General features: G+C 41.1%; 1 protein-coding gene across 1 annotated transcript in view; it reads left to right on the top strand.

Annotated features, from left to right (window-relative positions):
* Positions 1-18,822, top strand: part of LOC109928671 (inactive dipeptidyl peptidase 10-like) — a 618,050-nt gene that overhangs the window by 498,450 nt on the left and 100,778 nt on the right. Inside the window, exons 10-13 of the mRNA XM_048599233.1 lie at positions 6,819-6,916; positions 9,016-9,139; positions 11,329-11,367; positions 18,154-18,261. Of these exons, the coding sequence (XP_048455190.1) occupies positions 6,819-6,916; positions 9,016-9,139; positions 11,329-11,367; positions 18,154-18,261 (369 nt within the window). The remainder of the gene's footprint in view (positions 1-6,818; positions 6,917-9,015; positions 9,140-11,328; positions 11,368-18,153; positions 18,262-18,822) is intronic.

Here is an 18,822-nt window from a genome sequence, read left to right as displayed (position 1 = left end):
ATCTTGGGCATCGCTATCTCACACCAATGAAAGCAAGTTCTTCTTTCTGGGTTAGCACCAATTGTCAACCGGAGTTCTCATGTTCCAGGTTCCAAAGTTTAGCTTTTTCTTGTTTCATCACAGGGATGGTAATAACACTTGGTACAGCTTCCCAACCACAGGTGCTGATTGGCCATCATGAACAAACCACCCGTGTGCAGGATTTCAGCTGGGTGGGGGTGGTTCCAGCTATCACTGCCCTGCATCTGTCACCAGTGCTCCATCACTGCAGGGCTTTGCTTGATGGAAGCTGCAGATGGCAATGTTTGGAGTAGGGGCTCCAGTGTGCAGTCAAGTTCCACATGATCTTGACGGCCAGTAACTCAGCTTCGAGGCAAGGTGAATCATGAAGACTGAGTCACTTTTCTGCTGTAGACTTCTTCCACCTTCATAGCGACTGGGGTCATAGTCCTCCTTCGCCTGCTCTGCCATTAAGGAATTTCTGGATCATTCTTTGTCTGGAAACTTTCCCTCAACCTCACTACCATGGAGGGTTCTACCTGCAGCATGAACTCTAGACCGCATCTCTGTCGGGGTCTTTGGAAGCCTCTGAAGCATTACATCAAGGTGACAAGGTCCATGGTTGCTTGGTGCAATTGAAATGCAACTCATTGAATTGGGATTGGAGTGGTGGTTGGGGCGGGGGATGGGTGGGTTGCTCACGTCCAGTGCTGTTCTCACAACTTGATGTAAAAAATTCTATGGAACTATTTGGAGAAGTGTTGGGATATCCTTCTTTGTGGTAAAGCCATAATTTATCCTTCAACATCGTTAAGTATTATCAGGTCATTAGCTCATTCCTGTTGATGAAACTTTGCCTTACATGCTACCTTTTCCTTATACTACATGTGACAGAATCTCAAAAGGAATTCATTAATTGTGGAGTGCTTTTTTGAATATTCTGAGGTCATGGGATATATACACACGGATAATGAGGTTCCAGCAGCGTTGCAAGCACATATAAGGAAGACCTCAGATTGTTTGGGAACTTCATCACTGTGTTATTGCTTGTGGAAATGGATTCCATCTGAAACCTACACCTACAAAATTCCAGTACACTGATCTAATCCAAGCATGCATCAAAAACAGTGTGTAAATTGAGGGCCTGTAGACTTAAATTATGCTAAAATGGCCTTAGGCTTGACAAAGACTTAAAAAAAGAAAATGTTGCATCCCTATAGCATCACACAAGAAGTTATTAAAACTCTTTCCCGCAAATATTTTTTGAGGTGTGTTGATGGTTCTACAGGAAATAACTTCTGCAGCCACCTTATTTGAATTAAGATTCCACAAATGATAATGAAATAGGAGCAATTTAATCTGATGTCAGAGAAGAGATGAGTATTGGTTAAGGGATCCGTAAAACTTCTTACACACATAGGCCCATCAGACTTCCCATGAAATATAAACAGATAATACATTCATTTTATTTAATGCCTACAATCTACCAATTGCACATTATGGTGATCTTCCATTTCTTATCCCAGAAAATGATTAACTAGGAAAATTATTGTTAAAGATGGAAAATTTTGGAATTGCTTCCATCCAGAATATAAACTGTACCTGAACCAATCCATAACGATGAATATGAAACTTTGGTCAGGAGGCATGGAGTCATAAAGTTAACCATAATATAGAGGTGTCATAATTGAGTTATAATTGCACCATAATATAAGACCTTATATTAAACAATGCAGATCCCAAAAATGAGAACTGAAATCTTGGAAAGCCCCCTATCATCTTGGTTGTGAATTATCCTGATTTCCTTGACTTATTCTCCTCTTTTACCCACATCCCACCCTCACCTGATCTAGGTTCTTTCATTTACCTCTTGATCTTATTTCCTTATCATCTTATCTCCTTTCTAGATCTTCCGTATATTTTTGTCTCCCACTCTCTTTTTATTGTTTTGATGATATTAATGACTGTCCTGGATAGAACATGGCAGATCTGATGAACAAGTTGGTCTCTTTGTGTCCATCTTTTTCTAGATTCATAATTAAGAGTACAAAACCTCTTTAGTGAGGTGTAAAAATCCTTTTGGGAATATCCCCTGCCCTTCCGGCCAAGCCCCCTTACTCCCATCCCCCATGACCTTGCCAGGGTCTGGATTAATCTCTCATCTGAGGTGTAGTACTGACAGCACCACAATGTCCCCAGTGGCACTGCTGAGTGCAGAATAGCTGTCAGCCTTTGAGCAGCAGACAGCTCTTGGTAAGTAGGACTTAAGAACGTTAGAACTAGGAAAACGAGTAGGTAACTCATCCCCTTGAGCCTGCTCCATCATTTAATATGACCATCATCTCGGCCTTAACTCTATTTCTTTTCCTGTTCTTCATAAGCTTTCAACCCCTCGGGTGCTTGATTTTGGGAAACAACCCAACTCTGGCCCGTTACATGTCTGAACAGCACAGGATACAGCTGGCCTTCTCCAATTTCAGCAAAAGCATTGACCAGCTCTCCAGTCAGTGGCTGAAACCCCTTTCACAAGATTCCATTCAAATCTCTTGAAGCAGAATTAGTAGTCAACAAAAGTATTTTGGATACAAGGTTAAAGATTTTCAAGAAAAATGATGAAATGTTTGCTGATTATTAGTGAAGGAAGATACAGCAATTCTTTAAAGTGCTAGATGTAAGGAGGCTACGAAGGTTAATATCTTATCAAGATCTGTTGATGATGGGAGTGCTTGTCCCAGTTTTCCAAGAACTTAAGATATTGAACTTGGATTTACATTCAAGCTAAAAAATGATATAGCTGGCAGGAACTATGTGAATTAAATCAAAGTATCTCACAAGGCTAGATTTACAGAGTGGCAATATACTGAACAGCATTGTCATAATATGAGTTATTTTCACAAACTTCCCAGTTATTAAGTCACAATGCTCAACACCACTTCAGTCTGTTGCTCATTTTTATAACATGTTTTATGTTATCTTTGATATGGTCTTGGAAATTTAATTCCTTATATCTGTTATAACAATTCACACTTTGAAGCTATCAGGACTTCTTTCTCCAAACTAAATTTTCTAAGTCAGTGTTTCCTACAGGTTGTTTTTGATTTGAAATGATTCAAATTATAATTTCAGTAATTATCTGCTTATTTTGTAATTGTGATGATCACAAGGAAAGTCTCTTGCACAGTACCTACACGGCTGAATATTATTGAATGTATCAACTGTGAATAAGGGTCCAAGTTGGTAATATGCAGGAGAAAATGGCATTTATGAAAATTGAATTGTAAAGGGATGAAGATAGCTAGAAAAATCACATCAACAATAATTGGTTTCCCACTCAGTTCTGTCTTGATGAAGTATTTTGTGCCATGTATTTACCTTGCATCTTTTGACTGCTGCTAACAGAATAAGTCCAAGTGATAAGCTACACAGTAAAATAACCTATAATTATGAGACTCACACAGCTTTAAAGATTTCCTGAAGTCACTGGTGTTTGAAGAGATTTGGATCAATACTTTTAGCACGTTATTACTGGATCTTTATCTTGAAGGGGATATAATGCAATTAGGGAATGTTGAACTGAAATTTAGCCTTATTAGGAGTTGCTAACAAGATTCAACTTGAAGTGTTCTGCTGTTGTTTGCCTTGAAAATGAATATACAGTATCTTTCAACTTGGAAAGTTAAGTGTACGACATATGCATTTTTCAATTTTGGAGGGTGATGAATAATTTGTCCTTTTTTGTATCTGTTGGTTAGTCTATTTATTGATGTAATATTGCACCTTTGCTTTTCCCTTCCACTTGTCAAACGAGGTAGCAAACCACAGCTGCATCAGCTGAATCATGTAAGGGAAGGAGAGAGTTCTCCAAAGGCCCCAAGAAACATTCCCATGAGAACATATGAAATAGGAGCAGAAGTGGGCCATTTGGCCCCTCGAGCCTGCTGTCCAGTGTCTTGGGACCTTTCCAGATCTCAGCAATTTTTAAAGGTTACAACTAATTCATTGATTTTCTGTGAAACACTCAGGTTGAGGGAACTTGTCAGCCTATTATTGTCCCTTCAGTTTTCTTATTAAATTTACTCAAGTAACTATTTAAGTTCTTATTCCTTATTATTTAATGGGATGTGGGCACCGCTAATAGCCTCCGCTGGAAGACACCAGTGAAGACAAAACACTATTGTGTATCTTAGACATTGACTTATTGTGTGCAGACTAAATTTTGGCCCCAAGTACTCTTAACCACATCATGCAACATTATGAATCATGTCGGTAATAGCTGTGATGCAAAAGCAATGTATTGCAGCCTGGAAAGATTCAGCCTATTTGCAAAGTAGCAATCACCTTCCAAGGTCCCATAGCATGCATATGGTGTAGGAGCTGCTCCTTTCACATCTTCGACCATAAAACATCGTACAGCTCTAAGGATGGCTAGACTCTACACCTTTAACCTTGTAGTTGAAGCTAGAGTGACATTTGCTCACATAGCTGATGATGAACAATGAACATATATTTACAAATTTAAGAATGAATTTTCAATGAAGTTTCTTCTGTGCCACCAATGTGCCTATTCTTCTTCCTTTCCCTATCACAGTGTCTCAGTGCAGTCCCAAGCTCTGTAAGTGGGGTGGAGGATGTTGTCCTACAAGTAAATCCTGTTGACTTTGAAATTTTGGTCAGGCTGCACCAGGGGCATTTGTGGCTAAAGAGCCCAGATCTACTGAACGTGCCCTGCCCAGAGGCAGGCTTACACTCCTTATCTTGAATTTCCACAGGACTGAGGATGGCAGGCAGAGCAAAGGTGGATGGCTTGGCCACCTCTGGAATGATCTAGAGGAGGCTTCTGAAGGACATATGTGGCTTCTCCTCTGTTGGTAACTGCTAACACTGTCTGTCTTCTTGTGAGCAAGGGGCACCTGGATTAAGTTCAAAGTCATTTTTTCCCATGTCAACTTGTCATTGGTGCTGAGCACCAATGGCTACTACAAGGAATGCAAGTCTGCACGTATATCCAGAAGACTCTAAGGCTTCTGGACTTGGCTCCTAGCAACCTGTCCATGGACACAGCCGGATACTTGCATGCCAAAGGCAGCATAGTGCAAACAGCATTGGTTGAGTCCTCCAAATTTTCTGTTAATTCTTCAAGTCTCTGAAAAGAGTACCTATTGGTCTTGTATATGCCTATGTGTTTAATTGAAGTTGTTCATTGCTGACACCATGGTGTCCTCTCTTCCCTCAGGGTGAGAAGGTTCCTGGTCTCCAGCAGTTTTCCAAGTGCCACTGACTTGGACGTTTCATCCTTGGCCAGCTACAGAGACATGACAGTGATGTGCTCACCAGAATGTGCTCCCAACTCTAGTCGAGATAAAGTACCCACTGAGGTGTCAGGATCTGATTTGGTGGAGGGTTCAGGAGGCAGCCTTATCAGTGTATCCCCTGAGGAATCTGTAGCTTCTTCTTCAGAGGCACAGGAGGAGGTATCTTGTGGGGTCGCCTTCTTGATCGCAGAGACTGTGTGGATGTTACTGGTATCTCCAAAAGACAAAAGAGAGAAAGTCATGAAAGTGGGATAGCTGCTCAGCCGTGTTGAGTGTGTTCACAAGAGTGATAATGGGAGAGCAGCACAGCAATGCCCAATGCTTCTTCTGTAGTTGTCGGAACCTCGAGGTTTTGTCGTCACCACATGGGCAGTCGCAGTCCACACTGGCCAGGGCCAGAACCCTTTCCTCATAGGGTGTGAGGAATCGAATGTCAGACACCCCACCATCTGCCTTGGCTCTCTCCAGCTTATTACGAGTTGTTTTCTTCTGTAATGAGACAAAGGAAGGGATTCAGTGAGAGGAACATGGCTGGCACAACTGATAGTACTGGTGCAGGAGGGAGAAGGGTGGTGGTGTGTCCCACGGAAGTGTGTGGGCAGCATAGTGGCCATGCAGGGTGAGTAGTGTAGGGGAATTGGGTGGATGAGAGTGAAGAGGGTTGATGTCGCATGCAATAGTGGTAGACTATGAGCCTTAGTGAGAGGTGTTTGCAGTAGCAGAGATTAAGTGAGTGTAAGGTAGCAGAGAGAAGACAGCTATTTACAACTGAAGTATAAAATAATCTCCAGAAACATCCTGTGCCTTAAATGCCATTGTGTGGGGAGCCTGTGAGCATGTGATAACATTCAGGTACTTGATTTATTTGCATGTTGGGTTCTTAAAGGAACTTTGCTTCAGAAGTAATAACACATCATTTATAAATAAAAGCAGACTGAAACTGTGGTTGTTGGTTTTGGTGATCCACATTTGTACTGTTTACGTCTGGGCACAAAAGCTTATAATTGTGCCATGATTTGGTTATAGTTCTATCCTTTATTACTTAGTTATCTTGAGAGACATGTAGGATGCCTAGATTTAGGCTTAACAGAAGGACTTAGCTGTGCAGACAAATGTAGATTGTGTGAGCTCCTGCACCAAGCCTGTAATAAAAGATTGTAATTTTGCTTGGCTGTTCATCCTATGAATCCTTGTGTCACATAATTGTCAGAGGTTAGTCCTTGTCCTTTCTTGTTTTGAAGATGTGTGTTCAAGACAGTCTGATGCAACCTGAAGCAGAGACGCATTTCAGTTTCATCAATTCTCACTGCTTCGCATGGATAACTAAATTTAATCAAATTTTATGCCATATTTTCCCTTCATTGAAATATAAGTTAGTTAGGTTTTAGTAAAATATATGCTGCCACTTTCAAAAGTTGATTATGTTAACTGTACAATTATGTACTTTGGAGATGTGTTGTCATTTGTCATTCAGTGTATTTGGTTAATTATCTTATCTCTTATCAGGCAGGACAAGTCAATCCAATCATCAAGCTGTTTGTTGTGAACCTTTATGGACCAACTCATACCCTTGAATTGATGCCACCAGAAAATTTCAAGTCCAAGTAAGATTGGGTTCACAGTCACCCTGTTTTTACAAATGTAAAAATAGTTATTACTGGTCGTCTTGTTAAAGACATAGTAGGGCTCATTCCGTTGTAAATTTGATGCGCATATTATTTGATAGTTTGGTGATTTAAGCTGGAATCTGTGACCATCTAATCAGTTAATCTTCATTGTTTTTACTTTCATTCTCCCCTCAGATTTTACTCTGTCCTACCAAATTCAGACACAAAGATAATGAGTCCAACTATCAATGTTACTTGTGATTGACTGTTATACAGTTCACAGAATGAACCAAATTTAAACCAAATGGATTTAATTCTCTTCCCAACTTTGCAAGCAAGTGCCTAGCACAAATAAAGCTCATACTGAAAGTTAAGCTTGGACAGTAGAAACTAAATGAAGAATTTTAAAGTACAACTCGGATCCTCTATAATGCAATGGTTCAATGTATCAACCTGCTGCTGCAAGAACAGGTTATGACTTCTGTCTATGCCGAGAGATACTTCTGAGGACAGAGCACCATTTCCATAATTATCACTATTCCACTTGATGGGATAATTAACGTAGTACTATCCTTCAGCAAGCTCTATAAGTTCCAAATAACGTACTGCAACTTGTGTAAGTTTTACCTTTACAACTTGTCAAATGATAGACACACTAGAGCAGATGATCATTCCCATCACTGCATTCAAGTTGATGTAATGGTCTTGTCAGTCAATCATGAAACTACAAAGGAAGTTTAGCTGCCAAGATTAACCTGCTCCTCAGCTTTAGGAAACAAGACAGAAGTGTGTGCTAGCTGTGAGAGACTAAAATGAAAATCAAGATCTTCTTTTAACGGCTGAACTAACTCTTGCCTCACTGTCTTGGCTCACAATTATATTGGCACTAAATCTAGCTCCTTGATATCAAACCCATAGGTCAGCTTAGCCAAAGAGGCAAAAGTTAACAGCTCTGTACTCTGCAATCTACAACGTTTCCCATTCATTTGAATAAAGTCATAGCCTGCAATCTTTTTTTCTCTAAATCTCATTTCTTACTTATTTCTTGTGTCAGCAGGAATGTTACTAATAAACGATCTGGTTTGTTGCCTAGATCCAAACTATCAAGCTGTGAACAGTGCCTGTGCCAAAATGACAACTGATGTTCTGCTATTAATGATTTGTTATGTCAAAATGGAGATGTCTAATGAAATAAAAAAGCGACATAGTACCGTAGGAGCACCATACTTTTGAGAAGCGCTATCTTTCAGTTACGACGTTAAGCTCAGGCCCCACCTACCTGTTCAGGTGGATGTAAAAGATCCCTGTGGCACTATTCTGACGAATAGTAGGGGAGTTATCCTCATTGTGCTAGCCAATATCTATTCCTCAAACCACGTCACTAAAACAGATTATCTGTCCGTTATCACATTATTAAACATCTTCATAATAAAGCAAATTGTGGGAATGCTCATCTGCGATGTCAGCACATCCAAAGTGGAGGCAATCATAGAATCCCTACAATGTGGAAACAGGCCCTTCAGTCCAACAAGTCCATACCGACCCTCAGAGCATCCCACTTAGTTGCACCCCCCTAATCTACAGATCCCTGAACACTATGGGCAATTTAACTTGGCCAATCCACCTAACCTGCACAGTCTTCGGACTGTGGGAGGAAACCAGAGCACCTGGAGGAAACCCACGCAGACATGGGGAGAATGTGCAAATACCCGAGGGTGGAATCAAACCCAGGTTCTTGGCACTGTGAGGCAGCTGTGCTAGTCACTGAGCCACCGTGCCACCCAAAGATAGCTGGGCTCGTCCGCAAGTTGAACCGGGAACACCTCTCGTGTGCCAACAACATATAGACATCCTAAGCGAGAATCATACCGCTAGACCAACAAGCCATCAATATTAAGGAAATGTACTGAAAAACCACACTTGATAGTGTTTTTTCTAATGGAGGACTATTTCATATTTTGTCGGATTTGCATTTTCTTTTAATTTTAGAATTAAGCTTGATAAATACATTTAATACCGCCACATTTAAAAATATTTACGTGCAGCTTTAAAAAAAGCTACATTTTACCAACTTAGAGCTTGAATTTCTTTACAAGGGAATATTACATCACAATGGTAAAGTGGGTCAGCAATACAAAGACAGTTGTAAACTGGCTGAACAGACCTCAAAATATCTCCATTCTTACTACATGTGAAATTACAACTGGGGCTTGTTCTAAGGTAAGACATTCTATTCATATCAAGCATTTTCCTGAACAGTGATGCTATTGAATGTTATTAAATGCAGCAATCATTTGCGCAAAGATTTCTAATCAACTAGAAATAAGAACTAATGGAAGTTGATCAAATCTGTTAATAAATGATTTTTAATCCTACAGGTAAATTGAGTTCAGCCTTATCTTTAGTGGGTTTTCTCTTATGTCTGATTAAATAGTACGGACTTAGGTGACTGCTGAGGCCAGCAGAATGCTAAACGATGTGATTATTTGAACATGGAGGAAGATCCCTTTACTTCACTAAACTGATGTTTGAGTTAACTTTGTATGTTAACTGAAGAGTGAATGTTCTTCATTCAACTTGAACTTAATAGGACTCATTTTACTGATCTTCGTTACCGGAAACAACCATTTCTGTGACACAGAAGGTTTAGTTGCTTCTTTTGCCTCTTGTGCTTTGTGCTAGATTTCCAAAACAATTCAATCGCAGGAGAAGAGCTGGATCTGTTTTTAAGCTTAGAACATTGCTCTCAATATTCAGGTACAAAGAGTTTTTCCTGTATTCCATCTCAGTTTCCTGGGTGATTATTCACTGAGTATCTTAGCACAGTGGTGCCTGGGTAAACGTTTCTGAAGAAGGGTCCCGACCCAAAACATCAACTTTCCTGCTCCCCTGATGCTGCCTGGCCTGCTGTGTTCCTCCAGCTCCACACTGTGTTATCTCTGAGTTCAACATCTGCAGTTCTTACTATCTCTGGTGCTGTTACATGTCCTCAATAGGTTGGTATGGATCGTAGGGGAAGGGCAAAGATATAAGAATAAGTAAAGTAGTCAAGATTTAAACGCTCCCACACCACCATAATGTATATACATAGTCAAAGCTTTGGGCCATATTTTAACTGACTCAAAATCTATTAATTTACATTCATTTAAATTGGGCATAATTTATGTCTGCTGATCTCAAGGGGCTGGCCTCACACAGAATTAATCTGAGTCACAGAAATGACAGAGAATTCTGCAACTTTGCTGTGCTGTCCCAGTCCCGTGTGAATGCTACGATTGAGCTTGTTGGGGATTTAGGCCTGAGTTGAATGAATGAAGAATGTATGAAGAAAAATCTTTTCTAATAAGTCCAAGGTCCTAATTTAGTACTTCTACTAGCAAAAGGATGTCTAGCTTTTTATCAGGTTAAGCAAATTGTGGCTTTTACCACAAATTACTTTTTTTAAGGATTCAAAACAGAATGGATTTTTTGTGCTCATCCTGGAATCCCCCAATGCCAGTTTTTGATGACTTTAAGGTCTATTAATAAAATATAAAAATAAGGGAACATTAGGAACTCACCATTTTGCATGGTGTCAATAGGAAATCTGATTTGCTCAGGGTTAACGTGCAACTCATTTTAAAAAAAAAACTGAGCAGTCAAAATCAGGTGGGAAAAAATTGACTAGTCTAAAGTGGGAGACAAACATGTCAAGTACAAAATTAACTTGAAGTTAAAACAAATAGGTAGGGTTTAGCAAAATGAATTAATTGGTTGAATAATCTGTGTTCCACCGAACGTAGAAATCATGTCTTCTACTCATCATTTTTATTACTTCACTGCAATTTTATTTCATTTCCTTTCTCTGCCTGAACCAACATCTGCAGCATCAAGGGTGGAGATAAGTTTTACTGCTAAAACACTAATAATATTACTTATGCTTACCTGCCAAGTAGCACCCTCAGGTTCTCATCCTTTGCTGGCAGCTGTAGCAGTCACTGTTCAGTATATCCCTACTCGATATCATTCAGATCAAGAAAACTATACATGCAATAGCTCTTCTTTTCTATTTTCTTTTTGCATGTCACGGTTTCATGGACCATCATTCACATTAAAACCGGATTCATGATCTGGACTGGCACCAAATTGTTAGTAAAACTCATGTGACAATGTTGTGATGTCAGATGCAGTGAACAAAGCCTAAGAAATTATCCACATTGTTAATATACAATATCCTTAGAGATTATGTTTGGTACTTGTATTGCTAAGTGTAAAATATTCCTCTTTCCAGTTTAAAATTGAGTTATAGACAATGCACACCTTATTATTTCAAAGTTCAGTGACTGATATAGTAAGAAATTCTTCCAGCTAAATTATTGATTGTGTTTTGCATGTATTTTCATTCTATTTCCTTTCTGTGATTATTTTAGAAACATGAAACAGTGTCTGAACTCTGGCTTTCTAAACAGGTAAGAAAATGTAATGGTTTAAATTAATCATTTTAAAACCATTGTTAAAGTTAATTAATTGACCAATTGGTAGTCAAATTATAAAGGTGCCCAGAAATGTGATTCAAAAAAGGGACACCATTAAAATAAAAACAGAGAATGCTTGAAATAGCAGATTGTACCACATATGTGGATAGAGATACAAAGATTCAGTAGTACTGGACAATTTTGGAAGGCAGCAGATTTTATGCCTGTGCAGATGCAGTGAAAGAGTGAAATGGTAAAAGTGCAAAAGAATGATGGGTCAACGTAACAAGGGATTGATGGTAAAAGGAACAATTGTGCAAGGCAAAGGATTTGGTAATGAGTGAAATAAAGGAATAAAGATGTGTGCAGGGGGCAATATATATGGCAGCAGTAGAACTGGGAACAGCATGATTGTCTAAATAAAAACAGTGATCTGAAAATGTGAACTTGGTTTTGAGCCCAGAAGACTGTGAAGTGTATATTTGAAAAATGAGTCACTTTTCCTGAAGATTCCACCGTGTTTCTTTAGAACGAAGGCTTGCTGCTCCTGAACATTGGATGAAAGAATGATTTAGAAAAGAAATTAGATGGAGGCCTGATGGAAATAATCTTGCAGGGTTATGGGGACTGAGCAGAAGAATGTGGCTGATCAGATTGATCAATGGAAAGCCAATATGGACTCGATGGGCTGACTGGTTTTTCTCCTGCACAGTGAAGAACTTTATGACTCTGTTGTAACCTGGCCTCCAAAAGCAACTGTGAGGGAGGGCACTGAACAGGGGAGCTTAAGCAGATGAGTTATCCTCTCTGAAGAAAAAGAGTTCTGTCTGTCAGATAAAGCCCTCATGGACAGAAGAAGAGACAAAAATAGGCAAAGGTGCTCATGTATAATCTCTTGACACTATGAAGGAAGACAGAAGTATGTCTGGTTAGATGGTCAGATATTCCACTAGCCAAAGAATTGTATGCTGGACAGGGTCAGGAGAAGATGAGCAATTCAAAACTGGATTTGAGGTATTGCATCCAAGGGCCTGAGCACAAGGAAGCTGGCAGTGCATGCGGTATAGATATTCAAAGGAATTCATTTTGGATCTTTAAGATAATAAGAGAGGTTTCTGAATACCAGTAATCTCACACAACTAATGAGTACAATCAAGCCAAAGGAGAGGACGTGGTCCTTGGAACTGCTGAAGTTGTTCAATCCCATCATTCTTCCGGACCCCTCTTTCAAGTTGAACAGGGACAGGAAGCTGATGGAATACCTAGCAGAAGCAGTGAGGGCTAGGAGTATCCAGACAGAGTTGAGGAAGCTTAATAGTGAAAAAAAGCAATAAAACCATAGAATTATGACTAAAGCTAACCATCCAGTAAAGATTCAGAGATAGTAGGAACTGCTGATGTTGGAGAATCTGAGATAACAATGTGTAGAGCTGGATGAACACAGCAGGCCAAGCAGCAACAGAGGAGCAGGAAAGCTGACGTTTCGAGTCTGGACCCTTCTTCAGAAATGGGGGAGGGGAAGGGGGCTCTGAAATAAATAGAGAGAGGGGGAGGCGGATGGAAGATGGATAAAGGAGCAGAAAGGTGGAGAGGAGATGGACTGGTCAAGGAGGCGGGGATGGAACGAGTAAAGGTGAGTGTAGGTGGGGAGTTAGAATGGGGGTAGGCCAGTCAAGAGAAGACAGACAGGTCAAGGAGGGGGGATGAGGCTGGGAGGTAGGAGGTGGGGGTGGGGGTTGAGGTGGGAAGAGCGGATAGGTGGGAGAAAGGACAGACAGATCAGGGAGGCGGGGATGAGCTGGGCTGGTTTTGGGATGCAGTCGGGTGCAGGGAGATTTTGAAGCTTGTGAAGTCCACATTGATACCATTGGGCTGCAGGGTTCCCAAACGAAATATGAGGTGCTGTTCCTGCAACCTTCGGGTGGCATCGTTGTGGCACTGGGGGAGGCCCAGGATGGACATGTCGTCCAAGGAGTGGGAGAGGGAGTTGAAGTGGTTCGCGACTGGGAGGTGCAGTTGTTTGTTGCAAACTGAGCGTGGGTGTTCCACAAAGCGGTCTCCAAGCCTTCGCTTGGTTTCCCCGATGTAGAGGAGGCCACAACGGGAACAGCAGATATAGTATACCACATTAGCAGATATGCAGGTGAACATCTGTTTAATGTGGAACGTTTTCTTGGGGCCTGGGATGGGTGTGAGGGGTTGGGGGTGTAGGGGCAAGGTGTAGCACTTCATGTGGTTACAGGGAAAAGTGCAGGGTGTGGTGGTGCTTGTGGGGAGTGTGGAGCAGACAAGGGAGTCACGGAGAGAGTGGTCCCTCCGGAAGGTAGATAAGGGTGGGGAGGGAAAAGTGTCCTTGGTAGGGGGGTCAGATTGCAGGTGGCAGAAGTGGCGGAGGATGATGCGTTGGATCCAGAGGCTGGTGGGGTGGTACGTGAGGACAAGGGGGATTCTGTTTTTGTTGTTATTGTGGGGAGGGGATGTGAGGGATCAGTTGCAGGAAACGCGAGAGATGCGGTCGAGGGCGTTTTCGACTGCTGTGGAGGGGATGTTGTGGTCCTTGAAAAATGAGGACATCTGGGATGTCTGGGAGTGGAATGCCTCATCTCGGGAGCAGATGCAGCGGAGGCAAAGGATTTGGGAATGGGGGATGGCATTTTTGCAGGAAGGTGGGTGAGAGGAGGTGTATTCTAGGTAGCTGTGGGAGTCGGTAGTCTTGAAATGGATATCGGTTTCCAGGTGGTTGCCAGAGATGGAAACAGAGAGGTCCAGGAAGGAGAGAGAGGTATTGGAGATGGTCCAGGTGAACTTAAGGTTGGGGTGGAAGGTGTTAGTAAAGTGGATGAACTGTTCGAGCACCTCGTGGGAGCACGAGGTGGCGCCGATACAGTCATCGATATAACGGAGGAAGAGGTGGAGGATAGGGCCAGTGTAGCTTCGGAATAGGGGTTGTTCCACGTATCCTACAAAGAGGCAGGCATAGCTTGGGCCCATGCAGGTACCCATGGCCACCCCCTTTGTCTGTAGGAAGTGGGAGGAATTGAAGGAGAGGTTGTTAAGGACGAGTTAAGCTCAGCAGACAAGGGCGTCAGTGGAAGGGGACTGGTCGGGCCTGCGAGACAGGAAGAAGCGGAGGGCCTTTAGGCCATCTGCATGGGGAATGCAAATATACGAGGACTGGACGTCCATGGTGAAGATGAGGTGTTGGGGACCAGGGAATCGGAAGTTTTGGAGGAGCTGGAGGGCGTGGGTGGTGTCACGGACGTAGGTGGGGAGTTCCTGGACCGGGAGGAGAAAGTGGAGCCAAGATAAGTGGAGGTAAGTTCGGTGGGGCAGGAGCAGGCGGAGACAATGGGTTGACCAGGGCAGTCGGGTTTGTGGGTTTTGGGAAGGAGATAGAAACGGGCGGTGCGGAGTTGGGGAACGATGAGGTTGGAGGGTGTGGGTGGGAGGTCACCTGAAGTGATGAGGTTGTGGATGGTCTGGGAGATGATGTTTTGGTGGTTGGGGGTGGGGTCATGATCAAGGGGGCGGTAGGAGGAGGTGTCAGAGAGCTAGCGCCTGGCCTCAGCGATGTAGACGTCAGTGCGCCATACTACAACTGTGCCATCCAGTAAAGATTTCTTACCGTTGGAACACACGTCATCACTGGGTGGAAACCCAGGACTATCAGCAGAATGTTTTGGAGCAAGATGTCTTTTGTGAGTCATCAAGTCCGTACACCTCCCTGATAGTCCCTGTAAGAAGGAAAGATGGAAAACTGAAGATCAGAGTCAATTAACAGGCAATCAATGCAAAGACTCTTAAGAATGCTTGACAATTTGGGTTATCCAATGGAACCATAACTAAGAGAACCTAGTTTGGTAATAACACCCTTAAGCTGAAACATGTCTGATCACCTGTCCTTCATGACGCAGATTTCCATCTTCCTTTCATACTGAAAACTGATGCTGTTTCCTTGGTTTATGAGTGGTGCCATCACAGGTTCAAGGGCAGAAAAGGGTGATTATCACTTACGTCAGTCATAGTCTTAAGGCAAAAGGGAGGAACATGCAGAATTACTCCAGTGTGAAACTCAAATTATTATCTTTGATTTGGGCTAGTTCCCAAAAGTTCAGAGACATTCTACTTGGTACAGAGTTTGAAGTGTTTACAGACAACAGCCCACTCAGCTACCTTCAATCGTGCACCAGCTTGGAGCAACAAAGACCCAATGGGCCATTGAACTCGTTCAGTTTCAATTCCAAATCAAATACAGGTTAGGTAATATTAATGCAAATGCTGATACCCTTATTTGGAAGACTGACTGCAGGAGGGAATCCAGTTAGAGGAGGCTGTGACTGATGCTATAGCTGCGCTCCAAAATCAAATTTAGCATTCCGACCCTGAATCCTGTGAAAATCAGACGAAGATTCAGCAGAGGATCACCAATGCACTTCTGAATGAGATCCTAATCAGGTAGGCAGATAGACCCAGGTACGGTTTCATCCTTGCTATTGACCTCGAATGTGTACCTCAGGCAGCTTCACTGCTTGATGTGGGCATCAGTAGACAGTACAGCTTCTGAAAGACTCAACATTCACCAACTCCACACCAGCTGATGAAGGCATGAAACAGTTGAAATGCTTGAAGAGGATCAGGGAAGAGGATGGAACACGCTATAATCTATTTCATGTTGATGAGAGAAGAGTGAAGCAATTCATCCTTCCCAACAGCCTGAAGTGCTAAGTGTTGGTAACATTTCATGATCAAGTAAAACATGAAACAAGGCAAAAGATGACTACCCTGACCAGTGAGCAGTGTTACTGGTCTAAGATGACTGCTGATATTGATGACTACTGCCTAAGTTATGAGAGATATACTTTGGCTAAACAGAGAAGTGTCTTCATGCCAGCGTGAAATCTTCAGTGGCCAAGTGACCTCTGGGGTGAAGGTCCATAAAATCCATTGCAAATACCTCTAGAGGGTATGACTGAGCATTTTCTTGTACCCACAGACATCATCATCATGTTCACACAAGCCATTTCCTGAAGGTTTTTCGGTTTTAGTGTTCCATGTTTGATTCACAGTGATCAGGTTTATAACTGAAAGAGAAAGATCCTACAAGAGCTTTGCAAGATCTTTGTCATTCTCAGAAGCTGCTCCATCCCCTATCATTCAGACAGTAACAGACAGTGCTAACTATTCAGCTGTATTCTGTATGTTCGTGTGCACATCTTGCTTCCTGAGAGTAGACAAAGCAGCCTGAGTGCCTTCTGGAGCTGGTTTAAGTTTACAACTGGCTGAAGAAATCATTTGTCTGTCTCTCCCTCTATCTGTTCACAATCCAGGAACAAACTGTATTCAGCAAACCGGTTGCCCAATGTACACTTCAATTCCCCAACTTGGAGAAGACTCCATGGGGTGCAAATGCAGCTTCCTGAACTAAAAGGAGTACAAGAAAAGTGTTGTATCACATGGCAGGAGTATTTGGGGCCCTGAATGATGGGAACACCTTCAGATTATCTTTACTCCATTTATAATATTTATAAGGTACTTGAGAAAGATCCTGGAAGTGATATTATATTGCCATTAGTAACTTTCATAATGCTTAATAAAAATCTAAAGTTGTAGTCCAGTGAACACCCTCCATAAAACCAGTTCCCATTTTCTGTCAAATTGTGTTTTGGTATTGAACTATGCTTTGACTTCACATATTTTCTTTGGTGCACGAGTTGGGCATCATTCAGAATCTGTTCTACATTTTAACTGTGTTGGTCAACCTGTGGTTTCAGTAGATGTGTACAATTGATTCTTGAAGTAGCTCAAAGAGGAAGAGGTTATTCAAATATGCAGTCAAGTGGATAACCGAGGACTACAACAGGACACAGACAAGCTAGTGAAACAGGCAGAAATGTGGCTAATGAAATTTAATGTAAATAAGTGTAAATTATTATCACTTTTAAGGAAAAATAAGGAAAGTCAATATAAACTAAATGGTCCACTTTTAAAGGAGGTACGTGAAGAGATCTACCTGCTGGTCCACAGGCATAAAATCTTTGAAGGTTGCAATCAAGTTGGTAAGGCCATTAAAAGCATATGGGACCCTGTGCTTTATAAACTATGATGTGTCCAATTTTGGAGTTCACATCAGGAGGGACTTGGAAACAATGCAAAGGAGATTTACTAGAATACTGCCAGAAATGAAGGGCTTCAATAGCAAAACAGATTGCAGAAGCAATCTTCTTGAAGCAGAGAACTTTAATAGGAAATTTAATAGAACAACTCAAAATTATGAGGAATGAATAAAAATGTTTCCACTGACAGAAAAGCTGGTAAACAGAAGACAAAGATTTAGCATTAAACCATGGAGAGGATGAGTTTTTTTTTGTCGTGAGTTGTTATTGACTAAAATACACTCCTGAAAAGATGGTGAAGCATTCACCATAGCAACTTTAGTATATATATTGGAAGGGAAAAAATTGCAGGATTTTAAGAAAGGATGTGTGGGACTAATTGTCTAGCTCTTCCAACAAGAACGCAATAAGCCAAATGACCTCTTTTTGTGTTGTGTGACTCTGTGAAATAAAGTTTATAAATTCTATGAATTTTCTTGAGATATCTAACACCTAGACTGTATTGACCTAATCTGTTTAAGCTAAAATCAAAAGAGCAGATAGCTCCAGATTTATGGGTTGCGCACTGCATGATGTTAAAATAGAATATTAATTGAATTTCTTGGATCTTGTTTTAAATTATTTGTTTTTTTCAATAATACTGTGACTTTTTCTGTTTTGTTTTGAGAATGAGGAACCAGTGTTCTCCAAGGATGGCAGCAAGTTTTTTATGACTGTGCCTGTAAAACAAGGTGGTCGTGGAGAATTCCATCATATTGCTATGTTCACTCTTCAGGTGAGATGCTGTGATTCATTGTTATTTTGTTTATTCGGAGGCGAGAACATGATATAGCTCATATGACTATAGCTGGCATTTCTTTTTGTTTCTCAAATCAACATCATCTTTATTAATTAACTTTCAGACATATTACAGCCTTGTAATACCAATTATTTCATAACTGTTAACTGTTCTGAGTTTTGATGGGTATTATTTTAGTTTGAAAGATGAAACATAACAGCTTCTGCTCAACACAACAAAATCCCATAGTTGACCAGTTGTTTGATTATAGGCAAATCATTCACAAAACTGATTTAATTTTCAGTAACAGTTTTATTTAAGAATTTACTGCAATGCTGAATCTTAGATGAGTGCAACATAAATATAAATGGAGTGGAAATTTATCTCACTCAGTGGTTCAAAATGGGCAGTATCACATTGATTGCATGTTTTATGTATTTTCTAATATTTGGCTTTATTGTAGTAATTGGAATGAAATGTCAAGCATTACATACAGCTGATGGCTAATTCAGTACTAACATTTTGCGCTACCATTGGAGATAAATTTGATTCCAATGA

Source organism: Rhincodon typus, chromosome 7 (assembly GCF_021869965.1).
Source record: "Rhincodon typus isolate 14 chromosome 7, sRhiTyp1.1, whole genome shotgun sequence".
Lineage (NCBI taxonomy): Eukaryota > Metazoa > Chordata > Chondrichthyes > Orectolobiformes > Rhincodontidae > Rhincodon > Rhincodon typus.
The sequence above is the reverse complement of the archived record's forward strand: the minus strand, read 5'-3'. Positions and strand labels throughout refer to the sequence as shown.